Below are 22,111 nucleotides of genomic sequence, written 5' to 3'. Positions count from 1 at the left end.
CTGTTCCATGGCTGACTTGCACACTCCTTGACTGGGAGACACCCCTTTTCTCTCAGGGAGAGCAGTTTCAGGAGCTGCAGTGTCTCAGGCATTCATGACAATCTCTGGCTCTTCTCACCTTCGGGCATGTGGAGTGAATGGATCTCCGTCTGGGTCTGCTATTCCCAAACAAAGCTCTCAGGGCCTGTGTGCTGACAGTCACCAAGTTCCCTATTGTGAGAGCATTCATAGGTGGGAAAAGTATCAAGGTAGAAAGAGTTTTAAGCCTGCCTTTTACCAGGTGGTGTTGTAATTTTAAAGAACCTCCACATATTAAAATTCCATTTTTATGTAATATCATTTTAATAGAAATGCTCATTTTATGGAGGGAAAATGACTGATAAAAATTTAAATGATTCTTAGGAGCCTCTTATATCCTTTTTATTGCCTTTGATGAGGCTTAATTCATTAATAAAGGAGGATGAGTTGGAACTGTGGCATGTTTAATCTCCTATCATTATTCAACAAAAGAGAATATTTTTTTCAATAAAAATTTTAGAGCAAATTTCTAATTTTCCTTTTCTAAGAAATACATTTAAAAAAATGGAATGACTTGGACTCAATTCAAAGTTGAAATTTTACAGCTACTCTTTCAATTTATTTACTCTCATAACAGTGCCAGGGAGGTAAGATCTATTATTATTATTTCTACTTTGCAGATGGGGTGAGTGACATTCAGAGAAACAATGTAGGTTGTCCTTTACTACAGCACAGGAACTTTATCTCTAGGAACTAGGCTGAAAACCCATTGTTTTCATTTTAAACTCAGTTGCTAAACATCTTTTTTCTCCTTTATTATCCCATTTTCCTTGTTTTCTATAAATATTTTTAGAGAATTCACTTTATCCTAGACAGTTTTAAGGAGGCTTAAGGCTCAAAAAATTTCCTTCCCTCAAAAATTTACAAAATAATGGAGAGAAACAGTGTGTATATAGTACATTCTTATATGACATGATATGATATGGCTAGAGTTATGCTAGTGGTATAAACGAAGTGTGATCGTTGAGAAAGTGTGATAAGCTGCCTGGGATTGGAGGAGGAAGTGAATGGATGAAGGCTTTAAAGAATAAGTGACATTTTGAGTCACTCAAATAATATCTTACATAATTGTGTGGGTTTTTTTTGTGCTAAATGTTTAAGAGGAATGCAAATGACAAGAAGCTAAGAGTGATTTTATTTGTAAAGAAGCAATTTCTACTTTTTGTTCCTGTCAGCTCTATTTCTTATATCTTCTGTGTCACATTGTTGTCCCCTCTAAACATCACCTTCTGGTTTTTCTGCATTCGCACACATATGCAGCAGTGACTCCCCCTTCCTTCCTGTCTCTGTACAGAGTAAGCTCCTGAGGTCATTTCTGAGCAATCCTAGGAATGTAAAATGCTAATGTTACTCAAGACCTACAAGGTCTTAAAAACAGTAATATGAAGACAAAACTCAAAGAGGCAGAATATCAAGTCCCAACTCTGGCTCTGAACTCCAGCTTTGCTGATTTCTATATATGTGAGAGTTACTTTACCTCCTGGGCCTCAGGTTACTCATCTTTGAAAGAAGACATATTTTCCTACTCAGCTTTGTAGTGTGGACTAAATAGGACAATTCTTAGCTTATAGTGAGTTGTCAATAAAAGTAAGGTGTTATTGCTTCAGAGTTTAAAAATCATTTCATATTTCATTATCTTATTTGCTCCTTACTGGAACCTTATTAGGTAGTGTAAAAAAGTATTATCTCATTTTACAAAAGAGCTAGGACTTAAACTCAGGTCTTTGAAATCTAAGCCTATTTTGCTTTCCATGTTACGCTTACCATCATCATAAGTTAACTTGAATTGAGTGGCATTTGTGAATAGTATTGTTCTTAGGCCTTTATCCTTAATAGCTGTACTACACCAATTTTTCCTTTCTGGTTTTTTGGGAAGCAGGGTCCAACACAGCTATTCATAACTACAAATTTGCTATCCAAGGCTCAGAGAAGAGGTTGACTTGTTATCAGTACCAGGGATTCAGTCTTCACATTGCTCACTAAATATTTGCCTTTCTGCTTCTACACACGTTTATTTAAAAAGAAAGCTAAAGTCTTGATTATTAATGTGTATTATTAGTTCTGCACATTGCCTTGGGTTGATAGAATGTCACAACAAAAAAGCATATTCAATATTTAGTTTTCAAGTTCCCATACCATTTATAAAAGAAGGTATGTGGAGAGTAATTTTGAACTCTGTTATCTCATACAGACTGTTTCTGGCTTCTTTTCATTAAGGCACAAACAGAATATGCTTACATTGATAATTTTTGGGATGTTGTATGGGTCTGTTTTCTGATTTTTCCTGCCCTTGATGGCTTGTCATAAACAGGTGCCTGTCCCCAGGTGTCATTGCATTCTGTCTTGACAATCTGCTACTTTAGTCCTTTGTATCCATGTCCCCGGAGCCAGGGAACTGCTGAGTGGATCAGGCAACTTGTGAAATATGATTGAACTTGGACTCCATCACACTCTCTCAATGAATCAAGCCATTGTAAATCAAAGCTTTGCTCTGCCAGTGGTCTCTCAACTTTCAATACATTTTGATTTAAGGGACTTTGGTCTGTGATCACCTCATATTTTATAAGATGATATGCTGTGAGTACAAGGAAAGAATGAAACAAAAACAATCAGAGGAGAAAGTTATGAGGAATAAAAACAAGGGAGATAAAAACAACCCATATATAGTATCATGTTGTTATTTGTAAAGGCAGGTAAAACATCATAATTGGTGCTCTGTGTAATAGTTACTTAAGTGACCTTTTGGACTGCATGTTCTGGAGATATTTAGTGAAGGTGGTCATAAAAATTTTATATAACAAATAATTCTGCAAGTAAAATGCTTCTACTGGCTTCTGTCTATGCAACATCAATTATCTGTGATACAAATATAAATATATATCTTTATATATATTCTGATACTTATAAACAAGCAAAAAAAGCTTATATACACTGGTATTTCTCTAGTGCGATACTAAATAAAAATGTTTTTAAAGATTTTTTTATTATCAAGGAACATTTACTTTTTGCATAATATTAAGGAAAGATAATAAAATCACCTATAAAAAATCATCTATAACTATTTCTACTAAAGATAACCACTTTAAATATCTTATTGTATTTCCTTGCAGTCTTTTATATGCATATATTTTTGTAATCTAGTTATAATTGTGCTATATATAGTCATATCTTTTTTCTTTTAACATCATAAAATTTTAATATGTTAATAGGTTAAGCATTGGTTAGATAGTCATAAATTGTTTAGTCTATTACCTATATTGGGAAATTTTGGTTGAGTTCATCTTATTTTTCTATTTAAAATAATCCTGTGAAAAATAACTTTTAACTTTTATCTTTTAATACATATTCGATTATTCCTTTAGCATAGTTTAACAAAAGAGAAATTATTGGGGCAAATGGTATTTAGAGCTTGTGATACATAATGACAGAATGCTTTCTAGATGGGTTTTCTACTTCCCTAATTTTCTGTTCCATCAGATGCCTGGAAAGAAAGATATTTGAAAATGAATATACTGGCATGTAAACATCAATGTTTAGGTGCTTCTCTCCAGAGGAGTCACCTGGGAAAGCTGCTCTTGTTGTGATGAAGTTGCCTTTGTGTGTGCCGTTACTTCACAGACACACATGATCCTGGACACAGGGTAGCATTATTCAGTTGACTACTTACTCTATTTACCAATTTGAGTTCTGAGTAATTTTGGGCTGTTTTTAAAAATTGCATCATCTGACCTCAAAGAATAAAGATTTGCCACCTTTGTAGATATACAAATGTATGAGTTAGCAGCTCAGAGGCCATATCTTGCCTTTGCTACTTGCATTTCCTTCTTCAGGGACCTTACCGCTGTTGACTGCTGCTGTGACCATCAAACCAATTACACAGGAAGGCCAGCAGTGAGGAGGAGGAGTTGGGTAATATGATGCAGAGAACAAATTTAGACCTGCAAATTAGGGATGAGCATAGTGGTCATGATAAGGTAATTTAATCAAGAGAAAAAATTTGTTTTTTCTATGGACTGTGTTATAATGGATTTTACTTGATGAGAGAGAAAGAGAGTGATAGATATAAGGAGCAGAGAGAAAGAAATGAAGCAAAATGTTAATAATCAGGGAAATCTATGTGAAGGCTGTATCTGTTATACTGTAGAATGATTGCCACTTTTTCATAGGTTTGAAATGTTTGAAACTAAAAAGCTAAGAAGAACAAACATCTTTTGGGGAGGAAAAATTATTTTCCTTTCACCCTATAGGTATGTGGCTGAGATACCCTTGTCATAAAAAGATAGATTAACAGAGAAAAAGAAATTTAATTATATATGTATTTATGGGAATCCCACAAAGATACAAAATTCAAAGAAGTAACCAGAAAGGAAGCTTTTATACCTTTTAGACATAGAAACAATAAATTTGTGTACAATTCACAATGCAGAGAGATTGAGGATAGGAGTAGTAGATGGTAAAGGATTGGCCCTGGATGGTTGGCTCAGTGGTAGAGCATTAGCCTGGGTTGTGGATGTCCTGGGTTCAATTCCCAATTAGGGCACACAGGAGAAGCTAGTATCAACTCCTCCACTCTCCTCCCCCTTCTCTCTCTTTCTCTCTTTCTTCCCTCCTGTAGCCATGGTTCACTTGGTTCAAGTGCATTACCCCGGGACACTGAGTATGGCCTTGTGGAGAGCCTCTGACTCAGGCTCTAAAAGTTGTGAGCATGGCCCCAAATGGAGGCTGCCAGGTAGATCCCTGATGGGGCTCATGCAGGAGTCTTTCTCTCTATCTCCCCTCCTCTCACGTGGAAAAGAAGAAGAAGAAAAAAAGAATTAACAAGATTTGTTTATACAGCCTTCTCAGCCTTGATTCCCTGGTCTGTGGTGATAAGAATGTCTTTTATCCTCCTGGTATAAGGAGGGTATTTTTCATATGGGAGATTTATTTTCTGCTTTAAGAAGAATGAAGATCAGAGTGTCCTTCCTGCAGAGACTGTTTCTCAAGTAAATTTAATTCAAAATTATAAGTATGTCAATGTGGCATATTTTAGGATGACATATTCTGTACATACAAACAAACAACACCAAAATACCCTGAAGAATGATCAAGAATGAATAAGAGTGACCAAGTGCCTGGTATTAAAGCAGACATGGATTAGACCATGATTTACATGTAGTCATGAGTGGCCTCCTTCAGGATTCCTTCTTTGGGGGCGAGGCTTCTGAAATTGAACTGTTTTTTACAGAACAACAACCAGTGGAAGTCCCTTTATATACATTTTACAGACAGAATTTATCACCTAACGTAGGCAAGTTGGGAAGAATTTGTTTCAATATTTTGAATGACAAGTTGTCTCTAGCATTAGAGATCGGCAAAGCTCTGTGTCCATCTAGGTACATCAGCAAATGATGGAAGGACATAGAAAGTGGAGGAAAACAAAGGAAGCTCAGATTATAGAAACATTTAGGCCAGTGGTTCTCAAACTTTTTGAAGTTGGGGTGCATTTAAAATCATACAAATAATTATAGGCAATGCTATATACAAATTTCTGAGAAATATATTATAATAATTAAGTCAAATATTAAAGAAAAAATATAAAGTCCAAGCGTGCTTTTATGGTAATTAAATAAAATAAATATGACAAAATTAAATTTATTCTGACATTAAAAAACATTTTTATGTTACATTTTTGAGTTGCTTTCTAGAATTTGTAAAAAAGAGGTTAAAAATAAAAGAAAAAAAGTTATCTTTTTATATATATAGATACATTCTTAGTAAGATTTAGTAAATTCGGCAGGTCCTGGCACCAATGTGTTAAGTTTTTTCATTCTTGTGTTTATGAGAAACATGAGCTTGATGTGTCCTAGCGATTTCTTCAATGTTTGGGCTTATATTTGAAAGGCAAACTCTCATTTTCTCATCAATACATTGAAGAATTCCTCTCTTTTTACTCTTAATTGTGTTGAGGGTAGAAAATCCTAATTCACATAAATAGGATGTTGAAAATTGTAGTAAAATGTTCAAAGCTTTTTTAGATATTGCCACATATTCTTCTTTTATAGAAATCCAAAAGGCTTCAAGAGACAATTCCTCATGTTTAATCATCAACCCCAAACCCCCACCATACATATCATCTTAACTTTACACCAAACAAAGGATAGAAGAAACTTGCCTCCAGTCTTTCTGGGGAACATGGGGGGTAGTGTAAACAATCCAGCACCACAGTTTAACAGCCTTTTGCAACCTAATCAGGCAAGTGAGGTGGGGGGTTGGGCAGACTGTCAGCTTACAGCCAATTCCCCACACCTCTGTCCCCCAAAAATCTAAACTCCAAAAACCCTGTTGGTTTTTTGGTCCCCAACAGGCACGTATTTCTCTGGAATACCATAGGGCACACCTGGAAATCTTCTGGGGCATACACTTTGAGAACCACTGATTTAGGGTATGGATTAGCTATACAGTTAATAATATTTAAAGTGGTCTGATAATAAAGTATAACTCACTTCTCCTTTTTAGCCAATATGTCTTTCTTTTGTTCACTTAATGTTTTTAAAATGCTACAAAATAAAATTTGACATATTTTCAAGAAAATTGCAGAAAAGAGCAGAAATCCTATTATTACTGAACTTTTAATTTTTTTGTGTGCTTAAACCTTTGCAGAAATGATATTTGAAGATATTCATTTGGACCAAGTCATTTGGCCTGGTGGCTACATCATCAGTCTCTATGTCAGGTTAATTTTGAGCTGACAGGAAAATATTTCTCAATATGGTAAAGTAGCAATTCTCCAACTTTAACATGCATATGAATCACCCAGGGATCTCATTAAAATGCTGATTCTGCCTGACCTGTGGTGGCACAGTGTATAAAGCGTCAACCTGGAATGCTGAGGTCACCAGTTTGAAACCCCAGGCTTGTCTGGTCAAGGCACATGTGGGAGTTGATGTTTCCTGCTCCTTTCCCCTCTCTCTCTTTCTCCTCTCTCTAAAATGAATAAAGAAACCCACACAGATTCTGATTCAGTAGCTCTTGGAAGGAGCTTAAAATTCTGCATTTTTCACTAATTCCCAAGTGATGCCAATGTTCCTGGTCTATGGACAACATTTCAAATAGCAAGTAGAGGACAAAACAAGTCTTGGAGTCAAGCAAGATCTCATCCTTCTTTCTACAATTGCAAAATGGAGAAAATGCATACATGATGAAATTCTTGTGAAGCTGAGTTAAAATAACCATTCTGAAAATATTTTATAAACTTTCTCTTTTGTAGTATTGATTTTTTTCTATCAATAATACCATGCCACTTTATAAATACTTTGCAGACAACTTAAAAACAAGGGAGGGGAGATCAGGTGCTGTAAATTTTGCTGCATTATTGCTTCTTTAGGAGCTTGACACTAATGTGGAAACCATGAGCAAAATTTGTTCCTCTGGACATTCCTATTACACCAGGAAGAATTCTAAAGATTTTGATACTTTGTTGAAGAGCTATGAATGTTTTTTTTTCCTGAAAAAAGTATTTTTTTGAAAGTTTTAGATTCACATTTAATATTATTTTCCCAAGACCAACTAGAGTAGCCCTCCTTTCTCTACTCAAGGTCTAGCCAAAATAACCAATGGATATTTAGTATTTGGGAGAAATGATCAAAGAGTGAGGTCATAATCTAAAATTTACAATGACATCATTTTCAAATATAATCTTTAGGCACTGTGGAATGAGAGAACCGTAATTTTCAAAGAACCAAGGTAAAGTGATTGAATATCAACATGCTTTTCATGAATTATCTGAGTAAACAAACAGGCAGCACTAAGATTCCAGGCCAATTAAAAACAAACAAAAAACTGGCCTGAACTGTGGTGGTGCAACGGATAAAGTGTCAACCGGGAATGCCGAGGTTGCCAGTTTGAAACCCCGGGCTTGCCTAGTCAAGGCTCATGTGAGAAGCAACTACTTTTTGCTCCTTTCCTGCCTTTTTCTTCTCTTTAAAAATCAATAAATAAAATCTTAAAAATATCCGTTACTCACAGAACATTTTGGAAAATAAAATTTTAACAGTGAAGTTAAAATTCAAAACTGACAAGCTTTCTTTCCCAGAGATATTATGAGGATTTAAAAAAAAAAAGTGAAATTCCTGGACAATGATCAGAAGTGATAACAGCATCAAGGGTCAGATGGGAGGCTTGGCCATTTATCTTAGACTCCCACATTTGGCTAGATTCAAGTGTCTAGAGAAAGAATTGATTTTCTAGTATGTATGAGAACAGAACTGAGATATCATTCTCATGTGAGTTTAGAAATAAAATGAGGTTTTAAAATTCTTGTCTTTAAATGACTACATTGGTATTACTAGATAACCAAAGGTAGTTAGTGGCAATAATGGTGTTCTGTGGGGGGAGCTGAGTAGTAAAGAGGGAACTGTTTAATAAAGGTAAGATTAAGCAAAAGAAACTAAGATCCTATTTTATGTCTAGATTTTAAATATTTATATCTTGCAAAAGCATGACTCTACAAAGCTAACCTATAGTTAACATACATGAATTATTGATTTCTTTATAATATCATTGTATAAAGAATTATTCAACACTAAGTATTTTATTCCCTGTTTTCCTTTCCATGTAAATATCAATGTACTTTGAGATAATATTCATTTTACCACTACTTTTTGTGTGTGACAGAGACAGAGAGAGTCAGAGAGAGAGACAGATAGGGACAGACAGGAAGGGAGAGAGATGAGAAGCATCAATTCTTTTTGGCGGCACCTTGTTGTTCATTGATTGTTTTCTCATATGTGCCTTGACTGGGGGGCTATAGCAGACTGAGTGACCCCTTGCTCAAACCAGCAACCTTGGGTTCAAGCTGACAAGCCTTGCTCAAACCAGATGAAGTTGCACTCAAGCTGGTGACCTTGAGGTCTCGAACCTGGGTCCTCTGCATCTCAGTCCAATGGTCTATCCACTGCGCCACTGCCTGGTCAGGCTCCACTACTTTTTTTTTTTTTTTTTTGTATTTTTTCTGAAGCTGGAAACGGGGAGAGACAGTTAGACAGACTCCCGCATGCGCCCGACCGGGATCCACCCGGCACGCCCACCAGGGGGCGACGCTCTGCCCACCAGGGGGCGATGCTCTGCCCCTCCAGGGCGTGGCTCTGTTGTGACCAGAGCCACTATAGCGCCTGGGGCAGAGGCCAAGGAGCCATCCCCAGCACCCGGGCCATCTTTGCTCCAATGGAGCCTTGGCTGCAGGAGGGGAAGAGAGAGACAAAGAGGAAGGAGGGGGGGGTGGAGAAGCAAATGGGCGCTTCTCCTATGTGCCCTGGCCGGGAATCGAGCCCGTGAGGCCGACGCTCTACTACTGAGCCAACCGGCCAGGGCCAGGCTCCACTACTTTTAAAAATTATGTTTTTTTTTTTTAATTTTTCTTTGTATCTGACTTCCTCCTTCTTTTATTTTCAAACTCCTTTTTGGCGTCAGCTGAGGTTTTGAGTGATGGCTATTGGCTAACTACCTTGTCAAATATATGCATTTTGTGAGTCATTTAATGGGAGGGAATATAAAGAATTCATAGAAAAGAATCAAGATTTTTTTTTTTTTTAGCAAGAGAAAGAGAGAGAGAAGGAGGGGACAGACAGGGACAGACAGACAGGAAGGGAGAGAGATGAGAAGAATCAGTTCTTTGTTGTGGCATCTTAGTTGTTCATTGATTGCTTCCTCATATTTGCCTTGACTGGGGGGCTCCAGAAGAGCAACTGATACCTTGCTCAAGGCGGAGACCTTGGGTTCATGTCTATGATCTGCACTCAAGCTGGAGACATTGGGGTTTCAAACCTGGGTTCTCAGCAGCTCAGGCTGATGCTTTATCTACTGCGCCACTGCCTGGTCAGGCAAGAATTGAGATTTTAATGAGATAATTTAATAGATAGCATTAGCCATACTACATATCTCTAAGAAGATTGAGAAAGTTCTTACTGGTTTTATAATTTTTAAAATTTGCATGTATATTGTCTGTTCTTATCTTTATATTGTGTATGAACAACTCTTAATAGCTGTGCGTGAATATGCACAGACACTATAAGCATTCTTAGGTAGTCCTGGTATACCTTATTCTATTTTGAAAGAAAGAGGCAGGCAAAAGAGGCAGCAAATGGTTATTTTATAATCTATTTAACTAAATAAGATGAAGGTGAATAAGAGTCAAATCAAATTTGCTGAGAACATTTATTGTTGCCAGTAGAGATTAGGGAAGTAAAGACGGTCCTTGCTAAAGATGAGACAAGGTAAGTGTCATTTCATTCCCTTGATAATAGGTTTTATTTACTGAGCTGTTACCGTCAGGCTGGTGAATGCACTGTCCCTTTCTCTGGAACGTTTCGTGGTGGCACCTGCTCCCCAGACACTAGCTTTGTGGCATGCTTTGAAGCCTCTTCATTTTTGTTTTTTGCCTTCGAGCAGTCCTAAGTTTTTTAGTTTTCAAGAAATTATCCTCTAATTGGTATAGAAAGTCTTCAATTCGTCCAACCTACAAAAAATAGATACAGCAAGATTTGTTATTGTTTTCCCAAGTTTTGTAAATGTGGAAAAATCGTGAAGTATTTAAAATTAAATGGCACATATAGGTCCATGTTGAAACAGAACTGGGAGAGACAAATGAGTCAATATAAAAAGGCTCCTTCTGTTTCTGTTTCAGGTTCCTGTGATTTAGGAACATGAAGCAGGCGTGAGGGAGTCTGCTTTACCACTCTGTCCTCCCCACTAGGTATGAGAATCACTCCCTGTCTTTAATGGTCAGTAAAACCAGGGATTTCAAAAAGAAGTGAATGGTAAAAAATTAATCTATTCTCAAAAATAATTGAAAGAAACAAATCTACTTCCCTCAAGCCAGATAGTCTAGCATTTGTATGCTCCTGGCCAATTAAGGAGAAAAAAATAAATATTCTACCTTGTCTTAGTAAGAACTGTTTTAAATTAAAAGGACATTTTGAAAAATACATTTTCTTTAAAAATGCCACATACCAGAGAATAAGATAAAATAATGAATACAAATCAATAATTCTTAAAAATAAAGTATTAGTCTTTCTCCAAAGAAAACTTCTAATTATTCAAGGATGGTAGAATGTATTATATGATTTGTCAGAAAGAACTGTAGAATAAGAAAAATTTACACATATGCTGAGTTGGGGTCTCATGAAAGTCTGTAGATGTAACAATTTATACTTAACTCTGATTGCCAGGACTTATTTATTATATTAGCCTAAAGTCATTGCATAAAGAGCCCATTGTCATAAAATTAGCTCAAGGGACATGAACATATTATCTATTTAAGATAAAAGCACTTAAAACTTCAATTTTCTTATTTTGAATTCTACCTTTAAATCATTTGGTTTATTATTCACTACAATATTGAAAAGATAATTTAGGTTGTCAAACAAGAATAATAAATGGTAGCACTCATCTATATGTTATTCTTAGGTCTTATATCACCTGAGGTGATATAAGCTGTCCATTGGTTTTCTTAAGAAAATAAGATAACTTTTTTATATGAAAACATTTCTTTTTGACAACTTAAAATTACTATAGGTAAATTTCTCCAAAGTCACATTGCTGTTTATGATGTCTGATCAATGCAGCAATTATCAAAATAACTTGTTAGAATATTTTTGGATCTTGTCATAAAGTCAATGCATTATTCCATGTATTACATATATTTATATAATCCAACTTACACCAAAATCATATGTAAAAATTTAACATAGAGCATAATCAAAACAAACATAATAGATGGCACTTTACTGTGGCTTCAGTAGTTGAGTTGATGACTCACTTATGTTGTCTGCACTGATGACTTATCACTTAAATCAAAGCTCTTTACAGTTAGAATGCTTGCAATTAGGTCAAATACAATTTAAAATTACAATCCAAATGCAACAAAAATGCTTTCTTCAATGATTCAGAATGGATATTTAAAAATATCTAGGTGGCTGCTGTCTTCTATTTTGTTTTTAATTGTATTTATTAAGAGCAGTGTTGACTAACTATGTTGCCTTTTTTATTTTTTATTTTTTTTACAAACATTACAGACAAAAAAGAAACACAAGATTGTGTCATTGGAACAGAGAGCACTGCCTAATTAAGCGGGGAGGTCTAGTCTAGGGTACAAACTATGTGCTTGTCTCACCTGGCCTGCGTTCACCTCCTACCAGGTCTGTCGACATGCTTACATTTCAACCCAATTTCTTAATGATACTAGAGTGATCTTTTGTAAATGTAATTCTTATCACACAATTATTCTCTTGTTTAAATACTTAAGTAGACTCCCCAACCTTAAACATGGCTTACACAGCTCTGGGTGATCTGATTCATTTGTGTCATTTCATCTTTCTCAGCCGTGTGTACATCTCTCAGTTATCTGAGCACAGCTGTGCAGTGTTCTCTGCACCCTTGATCCTCCTAATGCTATGCCCTCTGATGGAATACTCCCATTTGAACACTTGTATGTTTTTTGAATTTCACATTCAATATCGGTACCTCAGGGAAGTCTTTCTGGATAGCCCAGACCAGATTGGGTCTCTCAGTAACATATTCCCATAGCAACCCATTCATCTCTTTGCAAATTGTAATTTTTACTTAATTGTTTATAATGATTTATATAATAGCTGTCTTCCCATCTGGGCTTTAATCTTCATAAGGCAGGAGCTAGGTTTACGTTGTCCGCTATTCCCAGCACCGAGGATTACAGTATGCCCTCATTATCCTCCTGTCTGATAATAGAGCTGACATTCAGAAACCAAAGTGTTTTTTCACACTCAGAGTGATGGCTGATATGGAGAATACCAGAAGGCTTTTTCTTCTTTTACAAGTTAATCACTACCTTCATATGTCATCATTCTATTTACATTGTTTAGTTTTGAGACGTTCGAGGCAAGATAACAACAAAATGAGGTCTCCATGCTTGAAATAGCCAGAGGTAGGAAGGTCACTGAATAAGGAGTGGAAGTGTTGAGTTCTGGTCTTGGCCTGGGTTATAAGCCTGATCTGTGACCCCATAAAAGTCACTTGGCCTTTCTGAACTTTAGTTTTTACCAATCTTCGGTAAGGAAATGGTTAGCTTGGACATTTTCAAGGATACAACAAACCAAAAAATTTCATGACTTGTATTCATAGATCAGTTAGTCCAGTCTTCAGATGAGCCCTTACATTTTTCAAAGCAGAGGCTATTCTCTTAGAGTATACCATTAGATGAATGACTCAATATGCAGTGAAGTAAGTCAATTTTAGCTTCTGTACTGACTCAAGTGTAGGAAAGCTGTAACATGTTTTTAGTAAAGCTGGTTTTTTATTTTCTTTTTTAAGTCAAGGAAAGAAAAATGCTGGTTGAAGAGAAAATAGATTCATATAACTAAGATGAACAGATTGCAAATGATAGAAATTTCTATAAAGCCTTTAGGGAAATAAAACACAAAGAAATATGTAAGCATGTGAGGAAGGAAATGAGCCAGTTTTTAGAGCAAAGGCCTTATTAGACTTTCTTTTTGGTACAGAATCTACTTTGCTTAACTGTATCAGATAGTCTACTTGGTCATTCTGGGTCTAATTTTCCCATTTGCAAAATGGGCAGATACCATTTTCTTGTGTATCTATATGCCGATGCTGACATGGCATTACAGAGATATGGACAGCCGACCAAGTGAGCTTGCAGAGGATTTTGGGATATCAGATGATTGAGGGGAACTACAGGTCTCAATAGGAGAGAAGATTCTTACCTATTGTATGGTTAGCAGTTATATCTCAGATCAAAAATTAAGGAAACCATATCAACTACTTTCTCAGGACTTTTTAGTTCTTATACACAAAAGTCTATTATTAGTCATGATTTACTGTAGATTCAAAAAGTTCAGAACAAAGATGACTATGAAACTCTAAAAGAGAAGACAGCCTGAGAATATAGGAGGTCTCAAAATTCTAACTACAAAAACAATATCAACTAGGAAGAAATGTGGAGGTAACTAAATAGAGCAATATTATAGGAAAATTTCTACTCAGTCTAGATATCAAAGAAAGTACATTATCTTTTTATGAAAATATTTATCGAATAGCTACTATTTGGCACTAGGGCAGCACTATGCTGCACTAGGGTAATAAGCAAAAAAAAGTCAAGATATTTGTTTATGAAGAGCTTATATTCATGTAGGAGAGGCAATTAATGACAAATCATTACAACAAAGCATAACTGTTTTTATAAGAATTATGTGCAAAGGTTTCTGTTAGCAAAAATGTCAGAACAGTGAATGCTATCTGTAGAAATATAGGGGTGCACTGGAGGTTACAGGAGTCAGTCTATTATTATTATTATTATTATTATTATTATTATTGAGAGGTGGGGAGGCAGGACAGACTCTCAGGTCCACCCAGCAAGCCCCCTACTGGGCAATGCTATGCCCATCAGGGGCTGCTGCTCTGTTGCTCTGTAACTGAGCTATTTTAGTTCCTGAGGTGAGGCCATGAAGCCATCCTCAGTTCCTGGGGCCAGCTTGCTTGAGCCATGGCTGAGGGAGGGGAAGAGAGGGAAAGAGAGAATGAGAAGAGGAAGGAGAGAGGTAGAGAATCGAACTGGAACTTCCACACCCTGGGAGGACACTCTATCTTTGAGCCAACTGGTCAGGGCTAGGAGTCAGGTCTTTACGTGGACAAGAAACATCTTTCAGAGAGAGGAAAGGGCATTTATACAAGCAACGTTGCAAGAGAACTGGGTAAATTAATAGGGATAAGTCACTTATAGCCTAGACATAGGTGTCTCTCTACTGTGCACAGCAGGAAATATAGACTGGGGTCAGCTTGTAGAAAAGAAAAAAAATATTTGGGTGTGTGCTTAGAAAGATAAACCTGGTGTCATCATGGGGAGGGACTGGAAGCAGGTGGCTCAATTAGGAGACCAGTACAATATGGTATGAAAAATACAAGGAGGGCCTGAATCAAGGATTTATGAGACACTTGGAAGGTAAGAACTATAGACTTAGTGAAAAACTCTGGATTAGGATAAGAAGACAGGCAGAATTAGAAATGATGGTGACATTTCTAACTTGAGATAATGGTCATATCTTAATGAGATAAGGGATACAATTAGATGTATAGTTTTAGGGAAAAAAAACGAGCTTGATTAGTGACAAATACAAGATGAGAAAAGCCCATATAATCAGGAGTATGTTAAATAATGGACCCGTACAATATTTTAGAACTAGGTTAAAGTCAGAATCATAAAGAACTCAAAACTGAAAAGAAAAAACAGCCCACTGTTTTATAGTTTACCAGGTGAGAAGCATTCTAGAAGTTGAAAAGTAGTAAGAAAAACAAACAGAAAAAAAGATGCTTTCAGTTATTCATAAAAGAAGGTGGTCATGGCAGAGATCTGGCCTACTGTTGAAGTCAGATAAATCTGGGTTGAAATTCCAGCTCCAGCATTTTCTTGGCCTGTGAATTTGGGCAAACTTATCAAACTTCTTGGAACCTAAGTTTCCTCATCTATTAGTTGTTTCAGAAGGTTCTAGTGAGATTAAATTAAACAGTTTATCTGGAATATTTGCATAAGTCTGAATTGCTATTATTTGGTAGTAGTATTAATAATAGAATCTGGAAGAATATACCCTGTAAGTAGAAAAAACATAAATAAATTTTAAAAATACATAGAAAAGTGAAAAAAAATAAAAAAGCCAAACAATTTTATCTGTTACTGGTATTTTTGGCTTCTCTGTAAGGGATACTGTCTCAGTAACAATGTTAAGTGAAGGTGTTTGACCTATATGAAAGTCTTGTGATTTTATAAAAGGCAAAATCAGGAGGGGACAGAGAAGGGAGGGGAGAGAGGTGAGTTTCTGATAGTACATATTAGCCACAGTTCAATATAAATAAACAGTATTAACTGTTTACCATCCCCAAAACTGATCTGAGTGCAGACTACAGTGTCTGTCTAAAAGGGGCGATAGCTTCCTCATTTCCACTGTTCGGCTCATATCACAACTGGGTTATTATGCTCAGTTCTGGATGTGTCCAGGGTCTGGACTCCAAATTGTATAAAGGAAAGTTGGAGAATCTGGAGGAGTTCAATATGGAAAAGAGAAGTATCACAGGTCCCTGTGGTATCCTTAAGTTATATCAAAGTTGTTATGTGGAAGAGGTGATGGATCTGTTCTGTGTCGGAATACACACTGGAAAGACAGTGCAATCTAGAATTAAAGAATACATTTGATTTGCAATTCTTTGACTAGTCATATGACTTCATTTCTGAACTTTTATTTTCTTATCTCTAGTGTAAATAAAAATAAATAATAATAAACATTCTATAGGTTTTTTTGTGAGGATTTAATGGCTTGATGTTTCTGCAAAACTCTTCATAAATGGCTACAATTTCTACCAAGATTATGGTAATAGTACATTTTGTAATGCCTGGTAGTTTATAATAGGTTCTCAACAGAGCTTTGTTAAATCAATGAATAACTGAATTATTAGTTGAATGAGTAAAAAAGTGTATATATATATAACTGCTTTTCACAACTGAAAAAACATGAAAGGGAGTTCATGGTGAGGTATGGTGAGCCCCATCACCAGAAATTGGAAACCAAACATTAGACGACTCATTTGGTAGGCATGAAGGACTTGAAAATCATGTGTGAGTTGGAGGTTGAACTGAATATACTTTAAAAATCCATTTTAGCTTTAAACTACTAATTTTATGATATTTATTTTGGTCTGACTCACCCTACAGAAATATGCTCAGTGAAAGGAGGACACATTGCAGTTTGCCTTGTACCACATGGGAAAGAAGCACTATGGAAAAGACAGGGACCCACCACTTCTGTTGTGATTTGTGTGTAATAAAAGGCACTGAACTGGTTAATACAAACACCCAGAGGCACTGGGATTCTTGGACCTCCTTTATATTCTATATAAAATAACCATACCAATAAGATCTGTATCTTTTCTCCATATGTGTCAGAATTTTATCTTGCATCTGAAGGGCCCCATGATGAATCATTTTAACATCACAAGGTAATTCACAGCATACTTTATTTCTTTCTCATCCTATAACTGCATCAGATTATTTACTAGTACCAAAATATTTTTTGGTTTAATGATTTTGTATTTTTTTTAGCATATCAAAATTTAAAATTTTCTACTGGATTCCAGGATAAAATACAACATTGTGAGAGATTAAAATAATATTTTTCCTGCACATATAACCACTTCATAGTCACTCTTGGTATAGGCATGCTAAAGTTACTAGAATATTTTCTCGAATAACATTTTACTATAAAATGAGTTTTTATCTTCTATACCCAACATAGTCTCTCATATATAGGTAAAAAGTGTGGGGAATGCCCTGGGATCTCTGTGCACTTGAGAGCTTTCTCATGAAGGAGGATAGCTATTAGCTTCATTTATACAAAACCCAACTTATTTTCATTTGATAATTGAAGGTATGTAAGCCAAGGGTGAAAGCAACTTTGGTTATTGTGTGAAGGCTGGCCACAACACCAAGGGCATTGCTGAGCATGAAACTGAATTTTCAGGGCAATAGAGAGTTAGGAATGGGACAAACCAAGGAAAGAAATGACCAGAAGCTCAACATGGGTAAAGCTGGTGAGAGATGATACTAGCTAAGAGACAACACAGCCTAACAGAGCTTTGAAAAAGGCATCGTTCCACTGTGGCATGTGGGCAGGAGAGCTGCTGTAAAGATTGGCGTGGGCTTTTTCCTTTTAAAGTAATTTAAAATCAAACATTATGGTGATGAGTTGAATTTTACTCTCTCCAGATTCATTTGTTGAAGTCTTAACTCTCAGTATCTCAGAATGGGGTCTTTACAGAGGTAAGCAAGTTAAAATGAGGTCATTAGCGTGGACCCTAATTGAAAATGCTGATGTCCTTATCGAGAGCGGTACTTGGACATAGACATGCACACAGGGTGAATGCCATGTGAAGAGGAAAGCAGAGATCAGGCGATGCTCCTACCAGACAAGGTAGGTACGGATTGTCAGCAAGTCACCAGAAGCTACGGGGAAGGCATGGAACTGATTTTCCTCATAGCCCTCAGTGGAAACCAACCCTGATGACACATTATTTCAGATTTCCAGCCTCTAGAACTGTGAAACTATACTTTTCTTCTGTTCAGGCCGGTCAGGTTGTGGTACTTCATTACAGAAGCCCCAGCAAACAAATGTCATGACTAAGTCATACAAGAAGAGGAAGCTGAAGTAAGTTCTAATTTTCCCCTCACACGACTTCGATGCTTTCTCGAATTCCCTTTTCCCGCTGCTGTCTGGCACTTGCTCCTTGGTTGGTGGTCCCTGCACAGGCTGTCAGTGGATAGCCTGGGAACCAGGACGAGTTCTTTGCAATACTGGCAGCGAGAGGAAGTTGATTTCAAACAGGAAAGTAGGGGTGGGTTACACGAGAGGAAAAATACTAGGCTTTAACCGGGACTTCCTCTTGGATTTCACCTAGTCTGGATCAAAGCGAGAGCATGAGGTCTGTTTACAGGGAGTAATTTGCTCATGTTTGTGCTCTTAGGTTTTTTTTCTTCTTAGTAAGGCTTGTAGAGATGTCTTTTAAGAAGAAAAAAGGCAAATGGAATGAGAATTATATTCTTCAGGAATAAATACAGGTTTATGTGACTGCAGTGGTGGTTACAGAATGAGAGTATGTTTCCTACGGTCAGCAGTGTGGCCCAAAACCCTCTCAGCAAAACAGACCTTTCATCTACCACAGTGGATTACTGTGGGTAATATTAGTGTCTTTGCTCTGTTCCAGTTTAGTTTCCAGACCAAGTGCTTATAAATATTTATCATCCAAAATGGTTTGACTTTTAATTCTAATTAGAATTACAATTATTTTCAAATAGGTTTGAAATTAATTTCTAAAGTAAAGTTAGCTTCTGAAACAGTTATTCTTGCTATTCATAATATAGCATTTTCCTTCAGCTTTTGGCTACCGTTCACAGTGACAAACAAGCCCCTATATCTCCTTTTAATTTAGAGAAATCTGAGGCATCTACTGCTGACATGTTGCAAAATGTGCAAAAAACTTCCTGCTGAACTGTATTACCAACTCTTAACTGAAAATTCCCATAATGATGCCACTTTTTTTTTATTATGTTTAGTATAGAGTTAAAAGGATATTAGAAAATCTGTCACTCTGTCCAAGAAAACATGTATCATGGGTGTTTCAAACTTTAGTTTTCAATATTTAATGATATAAATTACTTGAAGGTTTGGATATATTTTAACACATTTTATTTTGAGGTAATTGTATATTCCCATGCATCAGTAAGAAGTAGTAGAAGTAGTATTCTTTATGAAGTTTGTCCCAATGGTGACATTTTGCAAAATGGTAGTAGAATGACCCAGCTGGGCTATTGATATTGATACACTCAAGATACCAGGCAGTTCCAATACCAGGAAGCTCTGTCCCATTGTCCATTTACGGCTACACCAAGTTCCCTGGCCCCACACCCGTGGGCCCCTGGCAACCGCTAATCTGCTGTCCATTTCTGTTTGTCAGTTTAAGTAGGTTATGTAAGTGAAATCATATAGTATATAATTCCACGCTTCTCTGGAGATTTGTTCAGGTTGTTGCACGTATCAAGAGTTTGTTCCTTTTTATTGCTTAGAACAGGAAAGCATGTTTACTCTATATTCCTGAAAGTGGAAAGTCCTCCTCTATCATTGCTTTTTAAAATAATTAGTTTTGACCCCCCCCCACTCCCATACCTTAAGAAGATATACTTTCATATCTTGAATTATTTTTCCCAGTTGCTTCTAAATATCTTTAACAATATGATGATGTGAATTACTGTGAAGCTGAAGGGGTCTTCTCTCCAATTAAGAGGTCTTAGGAACTTAAAAGCCTCTCAAATTCCTTTTAATTCAATAAGAGAAGGGCCCAACTGTCTCTCTAGCTTAGGATCTCTCTAACATGGGTCCAGGTCCCCCTTTCCTCAGCCATCTCGTGCTGCTCTCCATAGTCTTTTCTCCAGCACAGAGCCATTTTAGCAGAGTACGCGGTCGGTTTACCCACAGAGTTGTGATGCTGTTAAGAGAAATGGGTGTGTTTGTGCTTAAGGCATTTGTATGTGTTTTAGACTACAGCCTTGCCCCCTCTTCTACATGTATCATTTTAAGAAAGTCATAATCAGAATAACAAATGGCCCATATCTTCCCTTAGGGCTGCGTGTAAAGGCAGTTTCACTTTTGCCCTTTCCCAAAAGATGAAAGGTATAATGAGTACACTATAAATGACTGAATGAGCTACAGGTCAATTGCTTTGAACTCTTATTAATCCCACTTACAATACAGAATGGAAGATGTCCTATGGTTCATTTAGCTACAAGTGGGATAAGCTGTTATTGTTATTCTCCAGAATTATAAAGGACTGCAAAACTTAATGTATAAAATACACGCAATAAAATGCTGGGCTGCTGTGCAAAGAAGACACTTTTGGTATTTTAAAGAGAGTAACCTTTAGAATGAACTGCAAACGAACTCTTCAGTTCAGAATGCCATTGAGATATATGATCTTCTACCTCACCACAGAATGTTTCACTGAACTTCTGAAAGATGCATTTTGAGAATCCCTTACAAAGATAAGAACACCAATAGGTTTGGAGTAACATGAGCATTTTCCATTTCTGTGTTAGTCACCTCCCAATATTATCTCATTAGCAGGACAGGACAGGCCAGGAGAGTAAGAGAAGTTAACAGGAAGCTGCTCTATCCCAGCCTCCAGGGCTCTGTAATGTGAGAGTAAAGCTTGGAGCGGTTATGGCATTATGAACTTCTAAAATTGTGTTTTTATTGAGACCCTGGTGCATTTCAGAGTGCTAATTTAGATAACTCACCAGAGAGAGACCCTCAGAGTGACAGGAAGTACATTATAGGAACAATTTGACTTCCAAGCTGTTTTCTTACAGTTCTAATGTTGCAGGAAAAGTGAAAATGGTGAGTATCAAAGCCAACCTAAACATGATACCCCCACAGAAGGAGGATGTTGAGGGAGAACAGTAAGAGCAGTGTGATCCAGGGGACAGTGTGTGCCAAGGTTCTGATTTGGTCAGGGAGCTTCTGCAAAGCAGTCTGGGTAAGTCCGTGGCTGGGCCAGTGTGATCTAGAGAAAGAGAGAGGATGCTTATAATAGCCTCTGTCACTCACTGCCAAGAAGCTGACTCAAAGGTGGTCTTCTGGCTGCCTTACAGTCTGAGCTTGGGCCTGCAATATTCATTGTGCCATTGACCTTTGGTAGCTGCATTTGGTTATACCTAAGCATTCTAGCTAATGATTAAGAACAGAGCCCTGGAGCCAAATAATCTGATTCAAAACCAAACCCTGTCCATACGAACCTGGGCTTGATTCCCTTGCTAATTCTACAAAGCTCTTTTTCTTCACCTTTCAATGGAGAGAGATAATGGCTTCTCTCTCATAGGGTTATTGCAATAATTAAAATAACTTGTTGATACCCTTGATACATACTAAACAATCAATAGTAATGACTGATAATATTTGTTATTGTTACGTTATTAACATTATTATTTATCTGAGACACATTTTTCTATACCTTGCTTCAACTGAGATAGCTATTCGAAAGCAAGCCTCAAAGTCTAACATAGTCTGAGAATTGGTGAAGCCACAGTATTTCATTAAGTACAAGAGCACACTGGCAGTCAACTTTGCCCCTTGACCAACTTCTGGTTGAAAACTTTTGGAAACATGCTCCCTAGATGAAGGCCATGCTAGGAGGCCACCCTGCACAGAAATTTTCCTGCTGTAGAAATTTTCTGCAAAACCATCAAATTTCAGGAGAAAATACTTTCAGCCAACAAGTATAGAAAAGAGGCATTCCAAAATTTGTAGGGGCAGCCAAGTACATGTGGACGGCGAGTGATTAGTGACTATAGTTGTTGAAAATGATTATCAAATTAACCATACACATTTTGCTTTAAGTCAGAGGAGAAAGATGCTATTTGGTTTAAATGATTGAAATGTGCCATTCAGATGTGGGGTGTGTCACAGTG

The 22,111-nt window shown here is 36.8% G+C and overlaps 1 protein-coding gene across 1 annotated transcript in view; it reads right to left on the bottom strand.

Moving 5' to 3' along the window:
* Nucleotides 1-10,442: 10,442 nt before the first annotated feature.
* SPATA16 (spermatogenesis associated 16) overlaps nt 10,443-22,111 on the bottom strand; it is a 287,397-nt gene continuing 275,728 nt past the window's right edge. The window contains exon 10 of the mRNA XM_066347709.1: nt 10,443-10,573. Within this exon, the coding sequence (XP_066203806.1) occupies nt 10,451-10,573 (123 nt within the window). The 3' untranslated portion in view covers nt 10,443-10,450. The remainder of the gene's footprint in view (nt 10,574-22,111) is intronic.

This window comes from Saccopteryx leptura, chromosome 8 (assembly GCF_036850995.1).
Source record: "Saccopteryx leptura isolate mSacLep1 chromosome 8, mSacLep1_pri_phased_curated, whole genome shotgun sequence".
Taxonomy (NCBI): Eukaryota; Metazoa; Chordata; class Mammalia; order Chiroptera; family Emballonuridae; genus Saccopteryx; species Saccopteryx leptura.
Note: the sequence above shows the minus strand (reverse complement) of the source record. Positions and strands in the feature narration are given on the sequence as shown.